The sequence below is a fragment of the Acinonyx jubatus genome, chromosome D4 (assembly GCF_027475565.1).
Source record: "Acinonyx jubatus isolate Ajub_Pintada_27869175 chromosome D4, VMU_Ajub_asm_v1.0, whole genome shotgun sequence".
Lineage (NCBI taxonomy): Eukaryota > Metazoa > Chordata > Mammalia > Carnivora > Felidae > Acinonyx > Acinonyx jubatus.
The window spans coordinates 33967441-33989249 of NC_069391.1; the positions used below are offsets into that span (position 1 = coordinate 33967441).

Consider the following 21809-nt stretch of genomic DNA (forward strand, 5'->3'; position numbering starts at 1 on the left):
TATGTACACACAAAGAAGGTATTGTCTTGTTACCCAAGAAGAGCATTAAAAAGTCGAGAGGTGTAGTCAATTGAATATTAAGATAGATACCTTTTAGTCCTGACTATATATTCTAGGTGATACATGAGAAGGATGAATATTAACACAAGTATAAAACATTAGGTTCTCCTCCTCACATTCTTCTGCCAACGTGTGTTGAAGTTTTGAGGACTGGGGGGAAAGTCCATGCCCAAAACCCCAAGCATCAATAAAAGCAGAGGCAACTTAGTCTGCATTTAGCACCTGCTGGCATTCCCTATCATCGTTGGTGGACTCCTGCTGCTGACACCTTTTGACACTCTGGTTGGTGCATTATAGGACAGTTACAGTTTATGTCCCTAATTTTAAGACTTAGGGATATAAATATTTGGACCATTTCTCATTTTGCTCTCAATGGTCTTGAGATTCATGTTTTTATTTTTTTAATTTTTTTATTTAGTTAAAAAATTTTTTTGGTAACATTTATTTATTTTTGAGAGACAGAGAGAAACAGCATGAGCGGGGGAGGGTCAGAGAGAGAAGGAGACACAGAATCCAAAGCAGGCTCCAGGCTCTGAGTTGTCAGCACAGAGCCCAATGTGGGGCTCGAACCCATGAACTGTGAGATCATGACCTGAGCTAAAGTCAGCACTCAACGGGGTGCCTGGGTGGCTCGGTCGGTTAAGCGTCCGACTTCGGCTCAGGTCATGATCTCACGGTCCCTGAGTTCGAGCCCCGCGTCGGGCTCTGTGCTGACTGCTCAGAGCCTGGAGTCTGTTTCAGATTCTGTGTCTCCTTCTCTCTCTGACCCTCCCCTGCTCATGCTCTGTCTCTCTCTGTCTCAAAAATAAATAAATGTTAAAAAAAAAAATTTAAAGTCAGCACTCAACCAACTGAGCCACCCAGGTGCCCTGAGATTCATGTTTGTAAATCTGAAATCTTAAAATGGCAATCCTCACCGTGCTTTAAGACACTTAATAAGATACAAGAATACAGTATCCAGAGAAGGGTTTGAGAAACATACTTTTGGAGCAAATGGAGATATAAAATAGAGTTCTATGTGAATTATCCACTTGTCATATAGAATCCCAATTAATGTAATCTTAGATTTAGACATGACAGTCCTCCATATTGAAAGCCAGCTGAGGCTTCGGGGCCCATCTTCGTTCTTTGCCTACAGACCTCTTTTCAACTTTTTGCAATACCTTCTCCAAGGTGGATGGTAGAAACTAATTTCAGTGGAATATCTTATTTATCTATAATAACTCTCACAAGCCCCATGCCCCAACTGTCCACATGGCTTCTTCTAACTCAAGAGAGGATAGGAAGGGTTCTTCAGCTTTATGACCCTTTTCTTTCCAGTGAGTGAACTGGAACATGAGATACTTCAGTGTTTGTTCAACAGTCCCCTAGGGGTGTCAGGGTGGCTCAGTTGGTTGAGCATCCGATTTTGACTCAGGCCATGATCTCACAGTTCCTGAGCTCGAATCCATAATCAGCCTCCATGCTGACAGTGCAGAGCCTGCTTGGGATTCTCTCTCTCTCTCCCTCTCTTTCTGCCCCTCTCCCTCTGTCTCTCAAAACAAATAAATAAACCTTAAACAAAACAAAACAAAACAGCCTCCTCCACTTCCAGTCCCGAAGCTTCCATTCCCACCTGTGCTTTAGATGTGATCAGGACCAATTACCTAACAATGCCCTTTATCAAATCTCTAGACATGATCTCTGAACATGGCCAGCACACTGAGTTCTTCTCACCAGGAATTTCTACCTTAACAGAAGTTTATGAACATTACAGCCATTTAAGGGGCACAAAATTCCCTTTCTTTTCTGACCTTTGTATCATAATAATGTTAAAAGATCATCTGGAATTAGTAAGCTTCCAGGGCTCTGTCTACAACATTTAAGTCAAGCTTCTCCAGTCAGCCTATAAAGTAGATTTTTAACCAACAAGCCTAAGTTTATCTGAATTTCTAACAACAGCCAAATAACCACCTGAACTAGAAGACAGATTTCTTTCCTAAGCAGTTTCATCTTACTGTTATTGTTTAAACTAGATAACCACCCCCTATCTCCAAATGACTAGTTCCTTGAATTGTAGGCATTTTCCAATGTGCTTCTTCCTCAGTCTCAAGAGGATTGGTTATGAGCCTAAACTCTACTTTGTTCTCCAGTAATTTGGCCTCTTTAAATTCAATTCAGCCTTTACTAAGATTAAACATAGGCCTGATTTCCGGAACTGAACCTGACACTAACCAAGGCTGAATGAGATGTCCTTCAATACATTAGACAAATATTCATGGATAAGCTTGGTGATATGGGTAATATGTCTGGTCCACATGCTTTCCAAGCAATCTTTGGAGACTGGCTGAAGGGTTACTGAATTCAAAGGGAAAAATCATGAAATTCATGTCATTTCAACTTAAAAAACCTAACTCTCACAGATGTAATTTTTGAACTTATATGTAATTTTTTTCAACTTCAACTTTGTTTTAAAATTTTCATATGAATGAAAATTTGCTTTTCCCAGGCATTCTACAGTGATTGCTACCTATCCTCCACAAAATGTGTCTTTGTCTCTTTTTAATTTTCTGGTAACTAGGCTTAGGAAAGATACCTACTACTGTATCCCAAACTTATGGCAATCTCCCCAAAGACAAGGAATTGCTATAACGTGGGTTACAGTGTGGTGTCCATTATTCACTGTGCTCTGGTGCATCTGACCAGACTGACATGTGATCTCCTGTCACAGCCCCCAAGTAGAAAGCTTTCTTTAGCCTTCACAAATGACCAAGGTAAGTCAACAGCTACTTGAAATATGGCTTTTATTATATTCTTAGTTTGATATATCAGCAGCTCATCATTTCAGTTATCTCTTACAAGGGTGCTCTACACCTTTAGTTTACCTGATCCAGATACGTATCTGAGGAGGGAGTCATAAGCCTTCTGTAGAAGAAGATTCAATATCATAATCCTACTCTTTTCCTCCATGTTTTGTTTTGTGGCTCTACATTTTTTGGTGGGGGGGAGGGGACTTCGGCTATCCACTTAAAAAGCTACCATTTCAATGACTGGGAGGTGGCATGACCTAGAACTTCATATCTTTACTCACCCCCACTGCACCTCCAGACCCCACAGGAAAGACAGGTAGGTAACATAAAAGATTAACTCCCTACACCACAGAGTTCAAGCCATCTCCTTTGGTACTCATCAGAAGATTCTGGTACCTGATATGCCTTAGACTTTATCCCCACAAGTTCATTATATTTAGTTTGATTTCTGCCTCATTTGGAATTGCAGTGAGATACTTCTCTCACACACCTCTGGGATTTTGTAAATTGAGGATAGACATAGTAGGTTTGGTATAGGTAAGGCCCAAGACTTTCAAACATCAATTTCTTCAGGAGCCCCATTTGTTCACACACATAAAAGTCTTTACCCTATGAGTCTAGAAACTTGCTTCCTCTTAATTCTAAGAGGTCTTTACTTCTTCCTATCTGATTTTACCTGTGCTGTAAACTTAAATTCCTGAAGCCAAAATCCTTCAAGTCTATGGAAGTCTCATCTGCTAACTAAACAGCATAAGCTGCTGAGGTAACCTTACTGTGTTTCATAGAATTAGAATTTTCTTTATGATTCTATGACAGAATTGGTATTGTCTAATTAAATAAAAGTTTTCCAAAACAGTTGTATAGGCCTTATCCAGCCACAGTTGTATTTCCACCAGTACAAAAAAAATCATATTTACCTGGAGATCTGATTCCCAGTTCTCCAAGCATTGGCAAGGTTTTGAACTTCAAAAAAAAACCAGTTTAAAAACTCAACTTCAGCAGTGAATAAAGACCCCTGAGTACCTTGCAACAGTGAAAACATTGAAGAGTTACTGACCAAGAAGCTAGTACCCTATGAATAGCCAGTTCATAGAAAGAAAGATTGAGTGGTTAATGACCTCCTTAAGAGCTCAGTCTTTTTTTTGCTAAAGCTGAGAAGTACTGGAAAAGTCAGACAACGAGAAAGAGATGAGAAAATGGTCCCCAATGGCATCATTGGGCCACAACGAAGACAACCTAGGTTGGGAGGTGAAGCCTGTAAGGGCAGTGGGTGGGGCATAAATTACACACAGAGAAGTACAGAGATGAGCTAACCCCTACATCTCAAGGTTCCACACCACTACATCTGCCACCCTCTCTGTAGTGCTTTACCAATGCTAGTGATGCCAAACCCGAGGTATTCAGAAACAGTTACAAGTTTTTAGTTGCTTCTGTTCAAGAAAGTACAAGTGTTTGTAGAATATTCCACAGACATTTAATCAAAGGTAAAAGTAAAAAGTTTCTTGTAGAGGGTAACCCCTGACTGTTTACAAACCATCTGCTCAGAGAAACTAAACTCTTTCCACCACCTTGGATGAGTAGTTTTACAGACTGTATACATTTCAAGGCTCATACTCTCTCTCACCTCTCACCCCTTTTCCTACTACGGACTTCTAACTGATGCTGACTGCAACTATATTAGAACAGACTTCAAGTCTTTTTCATTCAGCATGGCTCAAGGTCAGGCTCTTGCTCAGTTTCTCTCAGGAAGACAAGGGCATCTTCTCCTGGCTAAATGTGTGCACAGCTTTTTGGGATGATCTTGGCCGGCAGTGGCGGCTTTCACTGTGCCTTCTAGGCTAAGTAGGTATTCTAGGTATGTTCTCATTACCTTTGGGGGTGGAGGTTGTGCCCCCAAGATAACAGAAACTCACCTCATCTTGGAGTTTCGATCCCTTTCACTTCAGTCATCTATTGCTCTTTATCTTCTCTCAATTTAAACTTTTGTTCTTCCTTCTTTAATTTTTCCTCTATCTTCACTGAGATAAGTTCCTTTGTAGAGCTTCCTGGGCATGTCTCTGGTTTACCAGTGGGTTATATATAACCTGCTTTAGTTTAAGCTGGGCTGCCCCTCAAAAGATAATAGCCTTGAATCCCCTGGGTGGCTCAGTGGTTTGAGCATCTGACTCTTGATTTTAGCTTAGGTCATGATCCCAGGGTAGTGGGATGGAGTCCCGCATTAGACTCCGTGCTGAGCACAGAGCCTGCTTAAGATTCTCTCTCTCCCTCTTTCCCTGCTGGTCTTCCTGCTCTCTCTCTCTCTCTCTCTAAAACAAAACAAAACAAAAACAGCCTTTTCCTAAATACCTGCTATGTGTCTGATATCATACTGGCAGCTGCTTTTCATAGTTTCTCTCACTTTACTCCAACAACCCTATGCAATGGGTACAAATAGTCACACTTTATTTTTTTTTTAATTTTTTAAGGTTTATTCATTTTTCAGAAACAGGGCATGAGTGGGGGAGGGGCAGAGAGAGAGGGAGACACAGAATCCAAAGCAGGCTCTGGGCTCTGAGCTGTCAACACAGAGCAGACGTGGGGCTTAAACCCATGAACCATGAAGTCATGACCTGAGCCAAAGTCAGACATCCAACTGAGCCACACAGGTGCTATGAAACAGTCACATTTTAGAGAAGAGTAGGGACCTGAGAGGATGATTTGTGTGCTGAAAGTAATGCAGCCAAGAAATGGCAAGGCAAACATGGAATTCCAAAGCCCAAACTCTTTTTTTTTAATGTTTATTTATTTTGAGAGAGAGAGAGTGATGAAGGGGGAGAGAGAGGGAGACAGAAAGATTCCCACGCAGGCTCTATGCTGTCAGTGCAGAGCCCAACGTGGGGCTTGATCTCACAAACTCTGAGATCGTGACCCAAGCCAAAACCAAGTGTCAGATGCTTAATGGACTGAGCCACCCAGGTGCCCCAGCCCACACTCCTTCTATCATACTCTAGGGTCCGACGGGCAGTTGCTCTATTCAAGTCCAGCACAGCAACATCATACACACCAATGTCTCTGTTCTGATTTTGCCACAGAGCTATTCTTTCTCCTATTCAGATGCTCACTGAAATTAAATTTAAAAACTGTTCCAGTGTGTTCACTACATATTTTTTTATTGGTGAAAAGTGAGAAAAGAAATTGGATTCCAATGAGATATTATGGCTATACTTTCAAGGCCTCAGTTTACCTTCTCACTGTGGCTTTTGCTGGCATTGCTATATAGATTGTATCGATACCATTAAGTCTGAGCATGCATCACTGCTGTTCGATTTACACTCACTTCCTTAGAAATCCAAGTTGTTCATTCTTAGCCCAGAAATATCCAGGCTTTAAAAAAGGGCAGTTCACTTTGCATGGGCTGACAGGTGCCTTATTATCTTATGTAATTAATTACCACAGAAACATCCCTGAACATCCCAAACTATAAAAACGTATCTTTGTAAGTGGCGAGACAGCCGTCACCACTGTGACACATTTTTTAAAGTCTGAGGTATTACAGTACTAACCAACTTGAAGCGTAGTGCTTTCCAGTGGGTAGGAAGATGACACTTAACAAAAATGCAGATTAACAGTAAAAACTTTTTATCAAAGCATGAATAATTAGTACAATTGGGCATTTTTTTTAGTCACTCACATTTTATGTTCTAGGATGTCATGCTCTCATTCACGAAATGCCACATTGGTAACGAAGGCCGCTGTGCCTCCAGGACAACTCAGAGTGTTGCCCAATGTTCATCCTCTAGGTCACTGAAGTGGGGTACAAATTCTCAGCTGAGTGCCTGTGGTCCTGTCTGGCTCAAAGAATGAGCCCCCCAGCTCTCTCTGCAGCTTTAGGTAAGACATTGAATACAGACAGATGTTCTGGCTCATGTGGGAATGGAGAGGTTTCTCTCTCTACCCATACTGCAGAAAGTAGAGAATGTCGACAAAATCTCTGAGGCTCAACAGTCATTGTTATAAGATCTGGAATTTTACCAGAAATCCAAGTCTGTCAGAGGCTCTGGATCCTGGGTGACCTCATGGTGGGGGGAATCCGCTAAGTTCCCACCAAATGATGACTCTTTCACGAGGTGACCTAGCCTCTGCTTGCCTCTTGAGTTTCTTCTTGAGCCACTCTCTCTTTACTTTCTTTCAGTTGAAAAAGCCCTGCTTTTCTTTCCATCTCAGGGCTTCGGTATGAGCTGCTTCCTTTGCCTAACTTACTTCAGTTCACCTGTCAGGTTTTAGTGTAGCAGCCACCTCCTCTGGGAAGTTCTTGACTCATCATGCTAAGTTGGGCCCTCCTGTTTACACATTTCCTCAGCACCCTGCCCTTCTCCTTCAACACAATCGCAGGTTTATCATTATTTGTTCCATGTTTATTTTCTCTGTTAGACAAGAAGTTCCATAAAGGCAAGGATCATGTTTGTCTTGTTCACTATTATTCCAACACCCAGGTCAGTGTCTGGTTCACAGCAGCATTTCATAAATACTAACCAAACACAGCAGTTAAGAAGAACATTATTAATAAGACCAACAACACCCAAGAGGTGTTGTCCTCCTCCAAGGACTGAATGGAAATGCTTGGACTCCAGTACCCTTGGTCTAAGGCCTGCCACCTTGGGCTCTTTGCCTTTCCAGGACAGCTCCTGCAGTTTCCATTTCCCTCACAAGTTGCCTAGAACACTATGCAACTAGTTCATCATGGTGAGTATAACTTTATATTCTCTTTAGCTTTCAAAACCCAATCCACACTTTGTTGTCGGGATGATTCCCAAGATGAAGAACCAAAGAGTCAAAGCATCCTTCTGCCTGCATCAAAATGCAATCCAACATCCCTGCGAAATGGAATACTGCATACAGCTGATCAAAACCTCCATGAAAGTAAAATTTCAGAGCTGCTATTTGGCCCCAGAAGCTCATGTTGCCCATTCTGATATTCAAATGGAAATACCTGCAAGTGGTTATCTCTGAGTCTTGCAAGTATATATGGTATCCACTGTACATATGTATAAATGGGTGATTTTACTTTCATAGTTTTACTTTTCGTATAAATGTTTATTTATGAGAGAGAGAGAGAGAGCGAGCAAGAGAGAGTGAGAGAGCATATGCGTGCAACTGAGGGAGGGACAGAGAGAGAAGGAGACAGATGATCTGAAGCAGGCTCTGTGCTGAGAGGCCTTGAACCCACGAACCATGAGATCATGACCTGAGTCGAAGTCAGATGCTTAACCGACTGAGCCACCCAAGTGCCCCTCATAGCTTTATTTTTCATTTTTTATATAGAATGTTTTATATGATCAGGGGAGAAAGCCCTTTTTTTAAAGCTTTTTTAATGTTTATTTATTTTTGAGAGATGGAGAGAGACAGAGCACGAGTTGGGGGAGGGGCAGAGAGAGAGGGAGACACAGAATCTGAAGCAGAATCCAGGCTTTGAACTGTCAGCACAGAGCCTGAAGTGGGGCTCGAACTTACAAACTGCAAGATCATGACCTGAGCCAAAGTCAGACACTTAACCGACTGAGCCACCCAGGTGCCCTGAGAAAGTCCTTTAAAAAACAATATGGAAATACACCGCACTTGGGTTTCTTCTTCGGTTACACGATAAGCCATATAGAGAGATACATACCGAATACAAGACCGAATCTTCCTTACCCTAACTTTTCTGTGCTGCATTTGAGGATGTCTGTCCTTGCCTGTAATAGTATCAGCTCTGGTCATGCTCTCAGTGTTTCTGCTTTTCACCAAAGTGGAAAGCAATTAGTCAGAAGAAAAGAAAAACAAGCATGGTAGTATAACTATTTAAAGCGGTCTATAAATAACCATGGTGTAACTGTTTAAAACTGTTTACCAGTAGGCTATTAAAGAATATTTAGATGTTATAAAAAGAGTTTTGAAAAACATTAATAGACATCAATAAGACTGGCAGTTTTTGGTATCTTAGATGTAATGCTTTTACACTAAGCAATTCTCATCCCTAATAATTTATAGTGATTGCACCCAAGAAGTCCTACTCAAAGTTGAGAGACACAGCATATAGATAAGGAAGGTATATCCTATTTCTGCTTCGGGTTCTACCCTTACCTCCTGAACAGAAAATAATCACGCAAGAAAGATGAATTTGAGTAACCAAAAAATAAAAAGTCAGTTGTTTCAGCTCCTGAAATTTAGTAGGAAACCCTTCATTTTAAGTGAGGTTTTAACATCAAAGAGATACTCTCTCACCTATAATCCTAGCAAGAGAGATTTTGGGGCTTTGCAGACACGTAGATAACACAGATGAAAATTTCCCCCAAAAGCTATAAATTAAGCTACACAAACAAAAGTAATTATCATGGAGTATAAAATAAAGTAACCAGAAACAACAATACATTAAGAAGATTCTGTGGAGTTAAGTTTTAAAACTTTACTCCAAAGACAACTTTTTTTTTAAATCAAAGCTTTATAGTGAGTTATATGTGTATCCTGACAAAAAAAAAAGGCTCTAAGTTCACTGAGATGTGCTATAAGTTCATGACTGTCTATGGATATAAAAAATAAAAGAATCCTATCCACCCCTGAGAAGGGTCTCCATGCCCTGAACCTCTAAACTGAGTAGCGCGGTGAAATATCAAAAATGCCCTCAAGATGAGGGAAATCTGAGTGGGCACATCAACGCTGCTGAACCTGCAACCAGTGAGAAAACTCTCCTTAGAAAGGAGTAAAAATGGAATGAACTGAACAGCAACTAATAGGAATTCCCATTATAAGAATAAACCCTACATTCCACATAAATCAGGGTAACATTCTTATAGTCTGTAAACATTCTTGACTTCGTAAGGAAGAAAACAGCTTATTGACAGAGTTTGCTATTTCTTCTTGTTTTCCCACTTCCTACTGAATATTCTGACACGTGACATGCCTCTAAGGTGTTCTTAGCATCTAAGTCAGTGACTGGTACCAGCAGGTGCACAGTAAATCGTGTACGAATAAATAGGTTGGATGCATGAAAGAATGACTTTTGCCTGGAAAGTGACTGGAACTCGAATGCATGTCAGTGACCTGGAGGAAAAAGTGGTTACAAAAATACATGTCTTCAGGCCAGGGGCTTAGAAAAAGAGAGTGGCCTGTGCATTACCCAACAAGGTCAGGGGCCAAAATACATATTCAATTAAATAAATGAAAGCCTTCTATAAAACAAAATTGTATGTATATTTAATTCCAGAAGCACCAAGTAGCGGCTAATGCTACCATTTAGAATAGTTACATGATTGAATACATTCTATGTAAATGAAAACATTAAGAAACCTGAAAGTTAGTTACTTTGGTTTAGGAATTTAGTTGTCTCTATCGCTGGCTGAACTAAGATTTCTAATAAACTATTCTGATCCATCATTGTATTATAACAGACACTCAAGTAGAAACAGGTATAGAAATTGATGTCAGTTAACTTGTCAATTTTTTCCTCCAAAGAATTTTGCAAAAATTTTAAATCATAACCCTACGTTCATTTTTAAATTAAAATAAGATACTGTATAAATAAGTAGTCAAAATAACTAAAATCAGTTCAGCTGAATGTCTCTAAAAAATGCTCAGGAACCAGCATGTAAAATTTTGAGGCAAATGCAGTTTTATTACCAGTGAGTTCAAGTTATTAAAATGGCAAAGTTATCAGTATCCATTGGTAACAGTTTGATACAAAATGGTATACATATTACCACATATAAAATGCACTTAAAAATAATTTAAAACAAAATATGTAAAAACAGCAATCACAACACACACAGCCCTTGACCTTGACCTATCTCCGTAAGTAAGAACCAATATATGTTAATCTTAGAGATAAATATTAATGACGCAATATTATGTCAAGTGCGTCATGCTCCCTGTATAAAAGGTGATGTGATTAATAACTCAAAATCTGAAAGAAGGGCAGGGAGCAGGCATCAGAAGGGAGGAGTAAGGAGAAACGTACCGTGCAAATATGAGGCCAGTGTTCAAATTGTTGTAAAATTCCTTGATTAAGTTCTTCTTTATATAACTCTTTGTAAAAATGTGGAAGCTTAGATATCCAAATGCCATTGTTATGCTTGTTTAGTATTTCCTTTATGCGGTTTTGAACCTCATCCATTTTATAAGTGTAAGAGGCAGGAGGCGTGACATTTGGTTTTTCAACAGTCTGATTTAAATTATCTTTAAATTAAAAAAATGATAGAATTAACCAAAAGGCTTAACATTTTAGATTATCCCCATTACCTAGTATCTGTGTTATTAGGCTTTGTTACACTTCAGGCTTATGGGGGTCAAGGGACTTAGAAGTGGACAGGATAAGGCCAAGAAGGACACTGACAAGGGTGCTTCCTAATTTAAACATCAGGACGATCTTGTTTCATAGAGAATAATAAAATTTAGTATTTAACCAATCATTCTCTAACTGCAACTAAGAAAGGTTAAACTTTAGACAATACTGGTTTATATGAAATGCTTTATTTAAACCTGTATTCCACAAAGCATTAGGATAGTGCTTTAATAGTAAGATCAAAGAACGTTTTATAGAAAATTTTGAAAATGTCCAGGTTTTAAAATATGTTTTTCTGCTTTATTAATGAGAAAAACAATTTAGCAATACACAAAAGTTCTATTTTAAACTGGCAGGTAGAGAGATACACAGACTGGTCTGGGGCCTCTAGCCTCTGAGGATGCCAGGAAGCCAAAGGGTGAGCAGCTCCTTGAGGAGGGCTGGATGCTAACTCTGCTCTCACCCAGCACAGGGCACTAGACTGAGTTTGGCTCAGCAAACAAAAGGGCACACAATGTCCATATAAGAACATCACTAATTTATTTAGGTTCTTCCCAAATAATGATATAAAAGGATCAGGAATAAGGAAAAGATGAGCTTCTGAGAACTGGTCAGACCCCCCTTAAAAACAGAGTGTCAGTAACAAATGCACAGTTGGAGTCTGCAAATGCATCTGTTTTGTGGGGTCACTGGGAGTCCCCTAAGCTTGTGTGGTTTCTGTTAAATCAACGAAGGAGTCTGTTTTATAACAGGTAGGAGAGGCTGTGTGTAAGCATGTACGTATCAGCTGTCCCGTGAACTGCAATCCTCCTGAAACAAGTCCTCAGCGTTCTGCAGAAAAAAAGCTTACTCTATTTTAAAAGAATTTACAACCTCTAAGGGAGTAGCCATGTTTCAGAAAATACATGTGTAGGGGCGCCTGGGTGGCTCAGGTTAAGCGGCCGACTTCGGCTCAGGTTATGATCTCTCGGTCCGTGAGTTCGAGCCTCGCGTCGGGCTCTGTGCTGACAGCTCAGAGCCTGGAGGCTGTTTCAGATTCTGTGTCTCCCTCTCTCTGACCCTCCCCTGTTCATGCTCTGTCTCTCCCTGTCTCAAAAATAAATAAAACGTTAAAAGAAATTAAAAAAAAGAAAATACATGTGTAAAAGTTATTGACAGAAACAAAAATCATATGATTCAAGTAATTTCCATAAGAAATACTGGAGATGTGTTCATATGGAAAAAATGATCTTGACTCAGTCAGAATCACACTTGAAACAGCAGATCATTTAAAATCACACTTAAATTTCATGCAATGTAAATACTGATCCTGAAACACTTCCCTCAGATGCATCTATGAGCAGGGAATTTATACTTTGGTTGGAGAAGACCAGATGCCGAGTGTGTGCATTTTAATTTTTTTAATGTTTTTTTTTTTTTTTCATTTTTGAGAGAGCGTGAATGGAGGAGGGGCAGTAAGAGAGAGGGAGACAGAGGATCTGAAATGGGCTCTGTGCTGACAGCAGTGAGCCCGATGCAGGGCTTGAACCCACGAACCAAACCATGAGATCATGACCTGAGCCCAAGTCAGATGTTCAACTGACTGAGTCACCCAGGCACCTCGACAAGTGTGTGCAATTTTAATCTTCAGATTCTTTGACTTTATTATGTTTCTTACTGTTTTCTTAACAGCTCTTTTGGATCTTCTAACCCAAGGAATCATTTGTATCATACTAAGATGCTTAGTGGTCACTGTGTATAGTTTAGGGTCCCAGCTTTTAAAAATGGTGGAGTATCTGAAACTATTTTCTGAGTTGAAACCTCATATTTATGTGCTTTACATCTTATCCTCTGAAGAGTAAGAGGGTGACAAGGCACATAAGTATCTCTCGGTGACACATGGAGTGAAACAGAACTCATCTAATATGCGGAAGGCCTTATGTCAGAATAATGATATCCCTGGAGGTACTATTTTCTCTTTAGATCACTTCAATTCATAATTTAAAGAAATGAGGAAAGAGGGGAAGAAAGATAATAAATAGGATAGGGTGAGAGCAAATGCGAACAGCCACCACCAGATATTTTTCTTGGGGTTCTAAGGCTCTAGAAGCTGAAATGTATCATGAAGATAATGTTTAGAAAACATACCATTTATTTCCTTAGCACAGGTTCTTGAGAGATGCATCTGAAAAGGTGGTGGGAGGGACGCCTTTGGGCTAAACCTAAGGTGTTAAAAAAAAAAGTAAGTTAAAATTCAAACATCAAAGTCTATGCCAAGTTTTAAGCACTGTGCTTTTCATTTAAAGTTTCTGTGGCACTGAATAGCAAAAGAAGTCATTAGAATATTTCAAAATGAGCAAAAATGAAAATGATACTGGTATTAACTTTCATGTGTCATATTAGAGAAAATGTGTTAAAAGCTAAATTTAAACTAGGACTTTAAGAGAACATGGAAGTTAGATTTCCAATTAATCACCTTTAAGGGACCGGCAATACAAAATAAATAAAACCATGCAAAGAATAAGTAGTTGATCATAAAGAATATTTTGGAATATAACCAAAAAATGAAGGAATTATACCACCAGATACTGAAGTGAGTTATAAAGTTACAACATTTATAATACTTAAACAGATAAGTAAAATGATACAGAGCTTAGAAACACTCAACTGACGCTGTATCTTAGCACGTGAGAAAGGTGGCATTCCGAACCACAGAGGGACTGCTCAAGTAGCAAGTTAGAAAAGAAAAAGCATTGTCTCCCTACACTTCATACACTCAGCAAAATAATTTTTATATGAATTACATTGGATATACATAGGAAGATTTTTCCAAATATGAGGACAATGAAACCAGACAGACACACACACACACACACACACACACACTCATATATGTTCATGTCAGTCTCCCTCACTAGGCTCCAAGTGTCTTAATAACCTGTTCCCAGAGCCTAGGGCAGTGCTTGGTACTTGCAAAGGGCAGTGAATGTTGTAGGAATGAATAGGATGATTGAATCAACCTTTGAGTACATCTTGCCCAGCAGTGGGTATGGAACTAGAACAGGTGACAATGACACAACATACATATTTCCAACTTTTAGATAGTATGGAATACTCTAAAAATTAGGTGAATTCTTTGGAATAAAGAACATCTCCTCATAATACTTTAATTCTACAAGAAATTATTAAATGGTAGGCTACCAATACAACTTATTTAATATATGATGCTATGCAACTATAAGAACATCATGTTTACATATTAATACATCTAGGTAATAATGGAAGATGCCAAAAACATATCCAACTTCTATTTTTAGAGAACTGGCAGGGAGACAGCCCTCTTTTCCCTTGCACCAGAGCCCTAAAGTTGTAAACTGGAACCCTCCTCTGCTTGGAGTCAGCTGTGAGGGCTCTATTAGCAGGCAGAGGCTTATGAGCAAAGAAGGAGCACAGAGAGATTATGGCAGGGACTGATATGGCTCAGGCATAGATAGGTCTGATGGATGGGACAGAAAACAGTTGACATAGCAAAAGAAAGATTTCAAGGGAAACTGCAGGGACATGTGAAAAACAAACATAATAAGATGAAAGTGGTCCAACCAGTCTTATAAAAGTATAAAAAATTTATTATTTTGTATTTTAAAAGACAAATTATTAAGTATTTTAAAAGACAAATACTTAGACTGGTCCAAAAAACACCCTATCGAATCTAAACATATGCCATTTATTAGAGACACATTCTTACCCTACAAACACTTATTTCAGGACCTACTATGAGCTGGGCATGGGCAGACAGGAATTATATACAATTAAACAAGAGAAACACACCCCCTATCTCATGGACTATATGTACAGTTGAGAAAACCAACTGTAGTAAGCTGCTATGACATGGCCCCCAGTGATTCTTGCCTCCTGGTGGCCAAGCCACAGCCTTATATAACCTCATTCCCTTGAGTAACTTGCTTCTAACCAACAGAATATTTCAAGGCTGAGGGGATTACAAATGATGAGATTACAAATCCCCCCTCTCCCCCCCGCCCCAGCATAATCTCTTCCTTGCTGGCTTTGATGAAGCCAATGGCCACATTGGGAAGGCCTATGTGGTAAGAAATTGAAGGTGGTCTTTGGCCAACAGCCAGGAAATCAAGCACTGAGGGAAAAAATGAAAGTGATTTGGCCAACAAGCATGTGTGTCAGCCCAGAGGCAGATTCTTGCTCAGTTCACCCCATCCATGGCCAATACCCACAGCAGCCTCATAAGAGACTGAAGCAGAGGACCTAGCTAAGCAGTACCAGATACATGACCCACAGGAATTAGGAAATAATAATTAGGTGTTGTGAGCTGCTAGATTTGTATAACCTCTTACACAAAAATAGGTAATAATGCACTGACAAAATCTATAAGAACAAAACCTACTAAGTGCTATGAAAATGGCAATAAGTGTAATAAAAGCACATGTTAGAAGCAAGAAACCAAATCAGCAGTAGAAAGAGGAGGAAGTAGAGAGTAAAGGTTATTAACACCTTATAAAGTTATAATAATCTGAATCGTTTGGCACAGCAAAAGAATTAGACAGGTAATTAATGATTCCGAATGAAAAGGCCAGAAACCAAGTCATATATTTATAACAATTTACAATGGGTAAAGACAGCATTTTAAACCAGCATGGAAAGAAAAAAATTATGTAATAACTGGTATTAGGACATCTGGCTAACAAGACTGCTAACTCTCATGATATACAACCACATAAATTCTGGATTAAAGATTTAATGAAACCATAAAAATTCTAAAAGAAAACAGAAGACCTATTATATAGTATTGGGGTAAAAATGCTTTTCTAAGCATAATACCTAAAGACAGAAGCCACAAAGGAACAGATTGGTAGATTTAGTTAGATAAAAAAATATAAAATTTTAAAGTTTTTGTATAGTGGAAATACAAAAATTAAATAAACTGAGGAAATATTGCCAACATATTACAAAGGGTCAACATCCTTAATTTATAAATTATTTTTACAAATAAGAAAGAAAAAAGAAAAAACCAACAGAAAGTTTGTACAAAGGGCAAAGACACGTAATTCATAAAAGATCTATAAATGGTCAAGTAAACATATGACAAAATTATAACCCCCTTAAGAATGAAAGTCAAAGAAATAGAAATTAAAATATAGGTATATTTTTTCACCTTTTGGCATCAACTGAAAAAGTGGTGCCCAGTACTGGCAGGGGTACAAGTAAATAATCACTTCCATATGCTTCTAGAATATAATTGGTATAATCTGTGTAGAGCACAAATTAGTAATAGCTTTAGAATGTATACCCTCTTACCCTTTTCCTACCAATTTATTCTAAGGAACTAGTCGTGAATATACGCAAGGACTGTTCTACAAATATGTTTCATTGTAGAATTGCTTACAATAGTGGAAATAATTTATACTCAGCAATAGGAGGCTGGACAATGGATCTCCCTGACATTAAAAATGATAATGTACTAGTATACTTAATCATGTGGGTTAACAATATATTATTACTTTAAAAAAAAAAAACTTTTTTAATGTTTATTTATTTTTGAGAGAGGGAGAGAGAGTGTGAGTCGGGGAGGGACAGAGGGAGACACAGAAGCAGAAGCAGGCTCCAGGCTCTGAGCTGTCAGCACAGAGCCCGATGCGGGGCTCGAACTCACAGACTGTGAGATCATGACCTGAGACAAAGTCGGACGCTTAACCGATGGAGCCACCCAGGCACCCCAATATATTACCTTTTAAAACAGGTTATAAAATAGTAAGATATAGCAAGAGCCCATTTGTATTTTTAAAAATTTATATATCCACAACTTTTAAATGTTTACATTTATGTTTAAACGTTTTATATATCCACAACTTTTAAATGTTTACATTTATGTTTGGATTAGAGGCAATTTTTTTAAGTTTATTTATTTATTTTGAGAGAGAGAGAGAACATGAGCAAGGGAGGGGCACAGAGAGAGGGAGAGAGAGAATTCCAACCTCAATCCCACAAACTGTGAGATCATGACCCGAACCGAGATCAAGAGTCCAATGCTTAACCAACTGAGCCACCCAGGTGCTCCGGATTAGAGGCAATTTTAAAAATTCCTTCTACTTCTTTACACTTTGCACATTTTCTATGCCATACACATAGTATTTTTACAATCAGAGCCAAGCAATAAATGTATTTTAGAAAATACTTCCTACAAATATTTAGCACATACTAAACATACAACAGTTTTAAACATATGCAAAGAAGCAGAAACCAACAACAAATTCACATTTATTTAGCTTAATACTTGAAAGATGCCTTTTCAATCATAGTGCCTGTTGGTTAGTGCCAAACAGCCATTTGTTCCTATCCAAAGTCCATGATCTTACTCACTACAATATACACACAGTAATTTCTTCTCTTTCTAGGCCTAATGGGAATCTTGAACTTCAGTACCATATTTATCTGTGTTTTATGGATAAATACATTAAATACCTCATTTAGTAATCTTATCACTTTAATAAAAATACCATGGTTATATATTATATTATTTTAGATACACACATTTCCTTCCCTCATATAAACCAGAGAAATCACAAATCAATCATATATCCTTACTCCTGACCCCTCTTTGTATTTTACTGGACACATGATAAACTTAGATTGATGCCTACAATATCAGAAAACATCAGCTATGTTATTTTTCTAGAACCCTTTCAGTTTGTTAACTGGCAGGCATGAATTCTTGACCAAAGATCCTGAGAAGGGGCTTCTGAGGTCCATGAATCTCTTGAATATACAAAGATGTTTGTATATGTGTACACATATATTTTTCTGGGAAAATCATTTATACCTTTTATCAGCTTCCCAAAAGATTTGGTGACCCTTTAATGTTAAGTTAATAATAGTTTTTACTACTTACTATTACTGCTCATGTATTTTATAAGTAGATAAAACAGCTTTTGCTCTTGTTCTATTTTTGGTAAGAGTAATTTTTTTTGATTTTATAATCCAAGGGATGCACATAATAGCTGCCACCAGGTGGTATTTAGATTCCTCTTAAAAGGATTCTTTCAATTTGTATTATGCTCTTAAAAAAAAGGTTTGATGAAGATGTTTTATGACATCTTTAACAGTTTATAGTTAAAGTAGTCTGTAACATAACCTATGTAAAGCAAGACAGCTGAAGACAGCTAGGTGTATAGTTTTAGAAATTATTGTGCAAGATATTCTACCATATGAAATTTGAAATTTTTACAGTGAAAGGCAAAAGATAAAAGGATATATTAATTCTCAAAACTAAAACCATACAAATAAGGCTTTTGCTATCCCTTTTTTAACTTTTTACACTTTTTAAAAATTTTTTAAAGTTTTTATTTATTTATTTTTGAGAGACAGAGAGAGCGAGCAGGGGAGGGGCAGAAAAAGAGGGACAGAGAGGGAATCCCAAGCAAGCTACACACTGCCAACGCAGAGCCCGATGTGGGGCTCAAATTCATGAACCGTGAGATCATGACCTGAGCCAAAACCAAGAGCTGGATGCTTACCCGACTGAGCCACCCAGGTGCCCCTACACTTGATTCTTAAACAACATGAGTTTGAACTACACAGGTCCACCAGATGCATATTTTTTTGACAAACACAGTACAGTACTGTAAATGTATTTTCTCTTATGATTTCCTTAAAAATATTTTCTTTTTGCTCATTTTATTGTAAGAATACAATGTATAATACATATAATACACAAAATATGTGTTAACCTACTGTTTATATTATCAGTAAAGCTTTTGGTCAACAGTAGGCTATTAGCAGTCAAACTGCGGGGGGGGGGGGGCTCAAAAGTTGTATGTGTATTTCTGACTGTGGGTGGGGTTAGCACACCTAACTCCATGTTGATGGTGTTCAGGGTCAACTGTATTCTGAAATACTTTTAAGTTCATGGGGAGCTGCAAAAAATATACATAGAGGTCACAAGCACCCTTCACCCAGTTTCCCCCAATGGTAACATCTTTGCATAGTACATCAGCAAAACCAGGCAACTGACATTGGTATAATCCAGAACTTATTCAAACTTCACCAGTTTTGCATGTATGCGCATGTGCATGTGTGTGTGTCTGTGTGCATGTGGTTCTGTGAAATTTTACCACATATATAGATCCTTGTAACCACCACTGTAATCAATAATTTATTGGTTATAATCATCAGACTATAATCATTATAATCACAACTGTCCCATCACAAGGCCCCTTCTTGCTATACCTTTATAGCCACACCCTTCCAACTTCCTAAACCCCTAACATTTGGCAAACACTTATCTGTTCTCCATCTCTACAATTTTGTCATTTCAAGAATGTTATATAAATAGAATCAACACAGCATGTAGCATTTTTGATACTGGCTTCTTTCACAGAGCAGAATTCCCTTGAAATCCACCAAAGTTGCTGTGTTATTAATAGTTTGTTCCTTTTTATTGCTAAGTATTCTGTGGTCTGAATGTACTACAGTCTGTTGAATCATTCACCTACTAAAGGACACTGGGGTTGTTTTCAGTTTGGGACTATTATGAATAAAGTTACTATGAACATTTGTGTACAGGTTTTTATATGAATATAAGTTTTCATTTCTCTGGGATAAATGCCCAGGAGTGCAACTGCTGGATCATGTGATAGCTGCATGTTTAGTAGCTTTTGTTTTTTAATGAAATTTCCCAAACCGTTTTCTAGAGTAGCTATTAATTCTACATTTTCAACAGCAATGTACAATTGGTCCAGTTTCTCTGCATCCTTGCCAGCATTCAGTATTATCACTATTTTTTACTTTAGTCATTCTGATAGGTGTGTCATGATGATATCTCATTTTAACATGCGTTTTAATATGCGTTCCCATGATGGCTAATGAAATTGAACATCTTTTCATGCATTTTTACATTTAAAGTGATTAAACTTACATTGAAAGTAATTAGTCAAACCCAACACCCCAAAAACCAAATAATCCTGTTAAGAATTGGCAGAAGACATGAATAGACATTTTTCCAAAGAAGACATCCAGATGGCTAACAGACACATGAAAAGATGCTCAACATCACTCATCATCAGGGAAATGCACATCAAAATCACAATGAGATACTGCCTCATACCCATCAGAATGGCAAAAATTAACAACACAGGAAACAACAGATGTCGATGAGAATGCTGTTAGTGGGAATGCAAACTGGCACAGTTACTCTGGAAAATAGTATGGAGGTTCCCCAAAAAGTTAAAAATAGAACTACCCTACAACCCAGCAATCACACTACTAGGTATTTATCCAAAGGACACAAAAATACAGATTCGAAGTGGTACATGCACCCTGATGTTTACAGCAGCATTATCAACAATAGCCAAACTATGGAAAGAGCCCAAATGTCCATCAACTGAGGAATAGTTAAAGAAAAAGTGGTATAGGGGCGCCTGGGTGGCTCAGTTGGTTAAGCGTCTGACTTTGGCTCAGGTCATAATCTCACAGTTTGTGGGTTCAAGCCCTGCATCAGGCTCTGTGCTGACAGCTCAGAGCCTGGAACCTGCTTCAGATTCTGTGTCTCCCTTTCTCTCTGCCCCTCCCCTGTTTGATCACTCTGTATATCACTTTGTATAGCTTTCCTACTAGTTGGTTTAAGCATTCCAATATATATATACAACATCACATTCCATTGGTATCAACGTTTTACTACTTTAAGTGTACAAACCTTACTTCCATTTAGGTCTCCTCTCCTCCCCCCAATTTTGCAAATTTAATTAAGTTCTCTATATATGTTGAGCACTTATCAGATAGTGTTATAATTTTTGTTTCAACCTAGTATGATTTAAGAAACTCATAAGAAGGATAATCTTACATTTACACCTGTTTTTACCAGTTCTGCTCTTTCCTTTCTGAAATTCCAAGCCCATCTTATATTATTTATTTTCTCTTGAGAGACCTTCCTTTAGCCACTCTTTAAGAGTAGGTCAACTAGTGACAAATTCTCTTAGTTTTCTTTCATCTGAGAATGTCTTTATTTCCCTTTCATTCCTGTTGTATATTTTTCCTGGATATAGAATTTATGGCTGACAGTTTTTTCTTTCAGCACAAGAAAAATGTGCTGTTTCCTTCCTTCAGGGTTCCTCCATGGTCATAGATGAGAAATCCACTGTCATTAAAACTGGTAATCTCCTATAAGTGATGTGTCATTTCTTGCTGTTTTTAAGATTTTTTGTCTTTAGCTTTTGGAAGTTTAATATGATGTGTCTTCATGTGGGTTTCTTGGATCTTTTTTAGGATTCTCTGAACTCTTGAATCTGTAGGATTATATCCTTAGCCACATTTGAGAAGTTTTCAGCCATTTTGTGTTCAAATACTCTTTCAGCCCCACTCTTTCTCTCCTCCCAAGACACTGATAATACAAATGTTAGATCTTTTCTTATTTTCCCCCACATATTCCTAAGGCTCTGCTAGGTGTTTTATTTCCAAAGGCCCCTCAGGCTTTGGTAGGTGTTCTTTTGTTTGTTTTGTTTTTGAAGGAAGTCTATTTACTCTGTTGGTCAGATTGTGTAATTTCTATTGCTCTATCTTTGAGTTCATGGATTCTTCCCTCTGTCGTATTCATTCTGTTGTTGAGCTTACCCAGTGAGTTTTTTAGTTTGGTGTTCCATTTTTTTAATACTACAGTTTCCATT

At 38.3% G+C, this 21809-nt stretch overlaps 1 protein-coding gene across 4 annotated transcripts in view; it reads right to left on the bottom strand.

Moving 5' to 3' along the window:
• TDRD7 (tudor domain containing 7) overlaps positions 1-21809 on the bottom strand; it is a 76271-nt gene that overhangs the window by 32192 nt on the left and 22270 nt on the right. For all 4 annotated transcript variants that reach the window (XM_027039493.2, XM_027039492.2, XM_027039497.2 and 1 more), the window contains 2 exons: positions 13270-13343; positions 10819-11036 (listed from right to left, as the gene is read on the bottom strand). In XM_027039493.2, coding sequence (XP_026895294.1) covers positions 10819-11036; positions 13270-13343 — 292 coding nt within the window. The remainder of the gene's footprint in view (positions 1-10818; positions 11037-13269; positions 13344-21809) is intronic.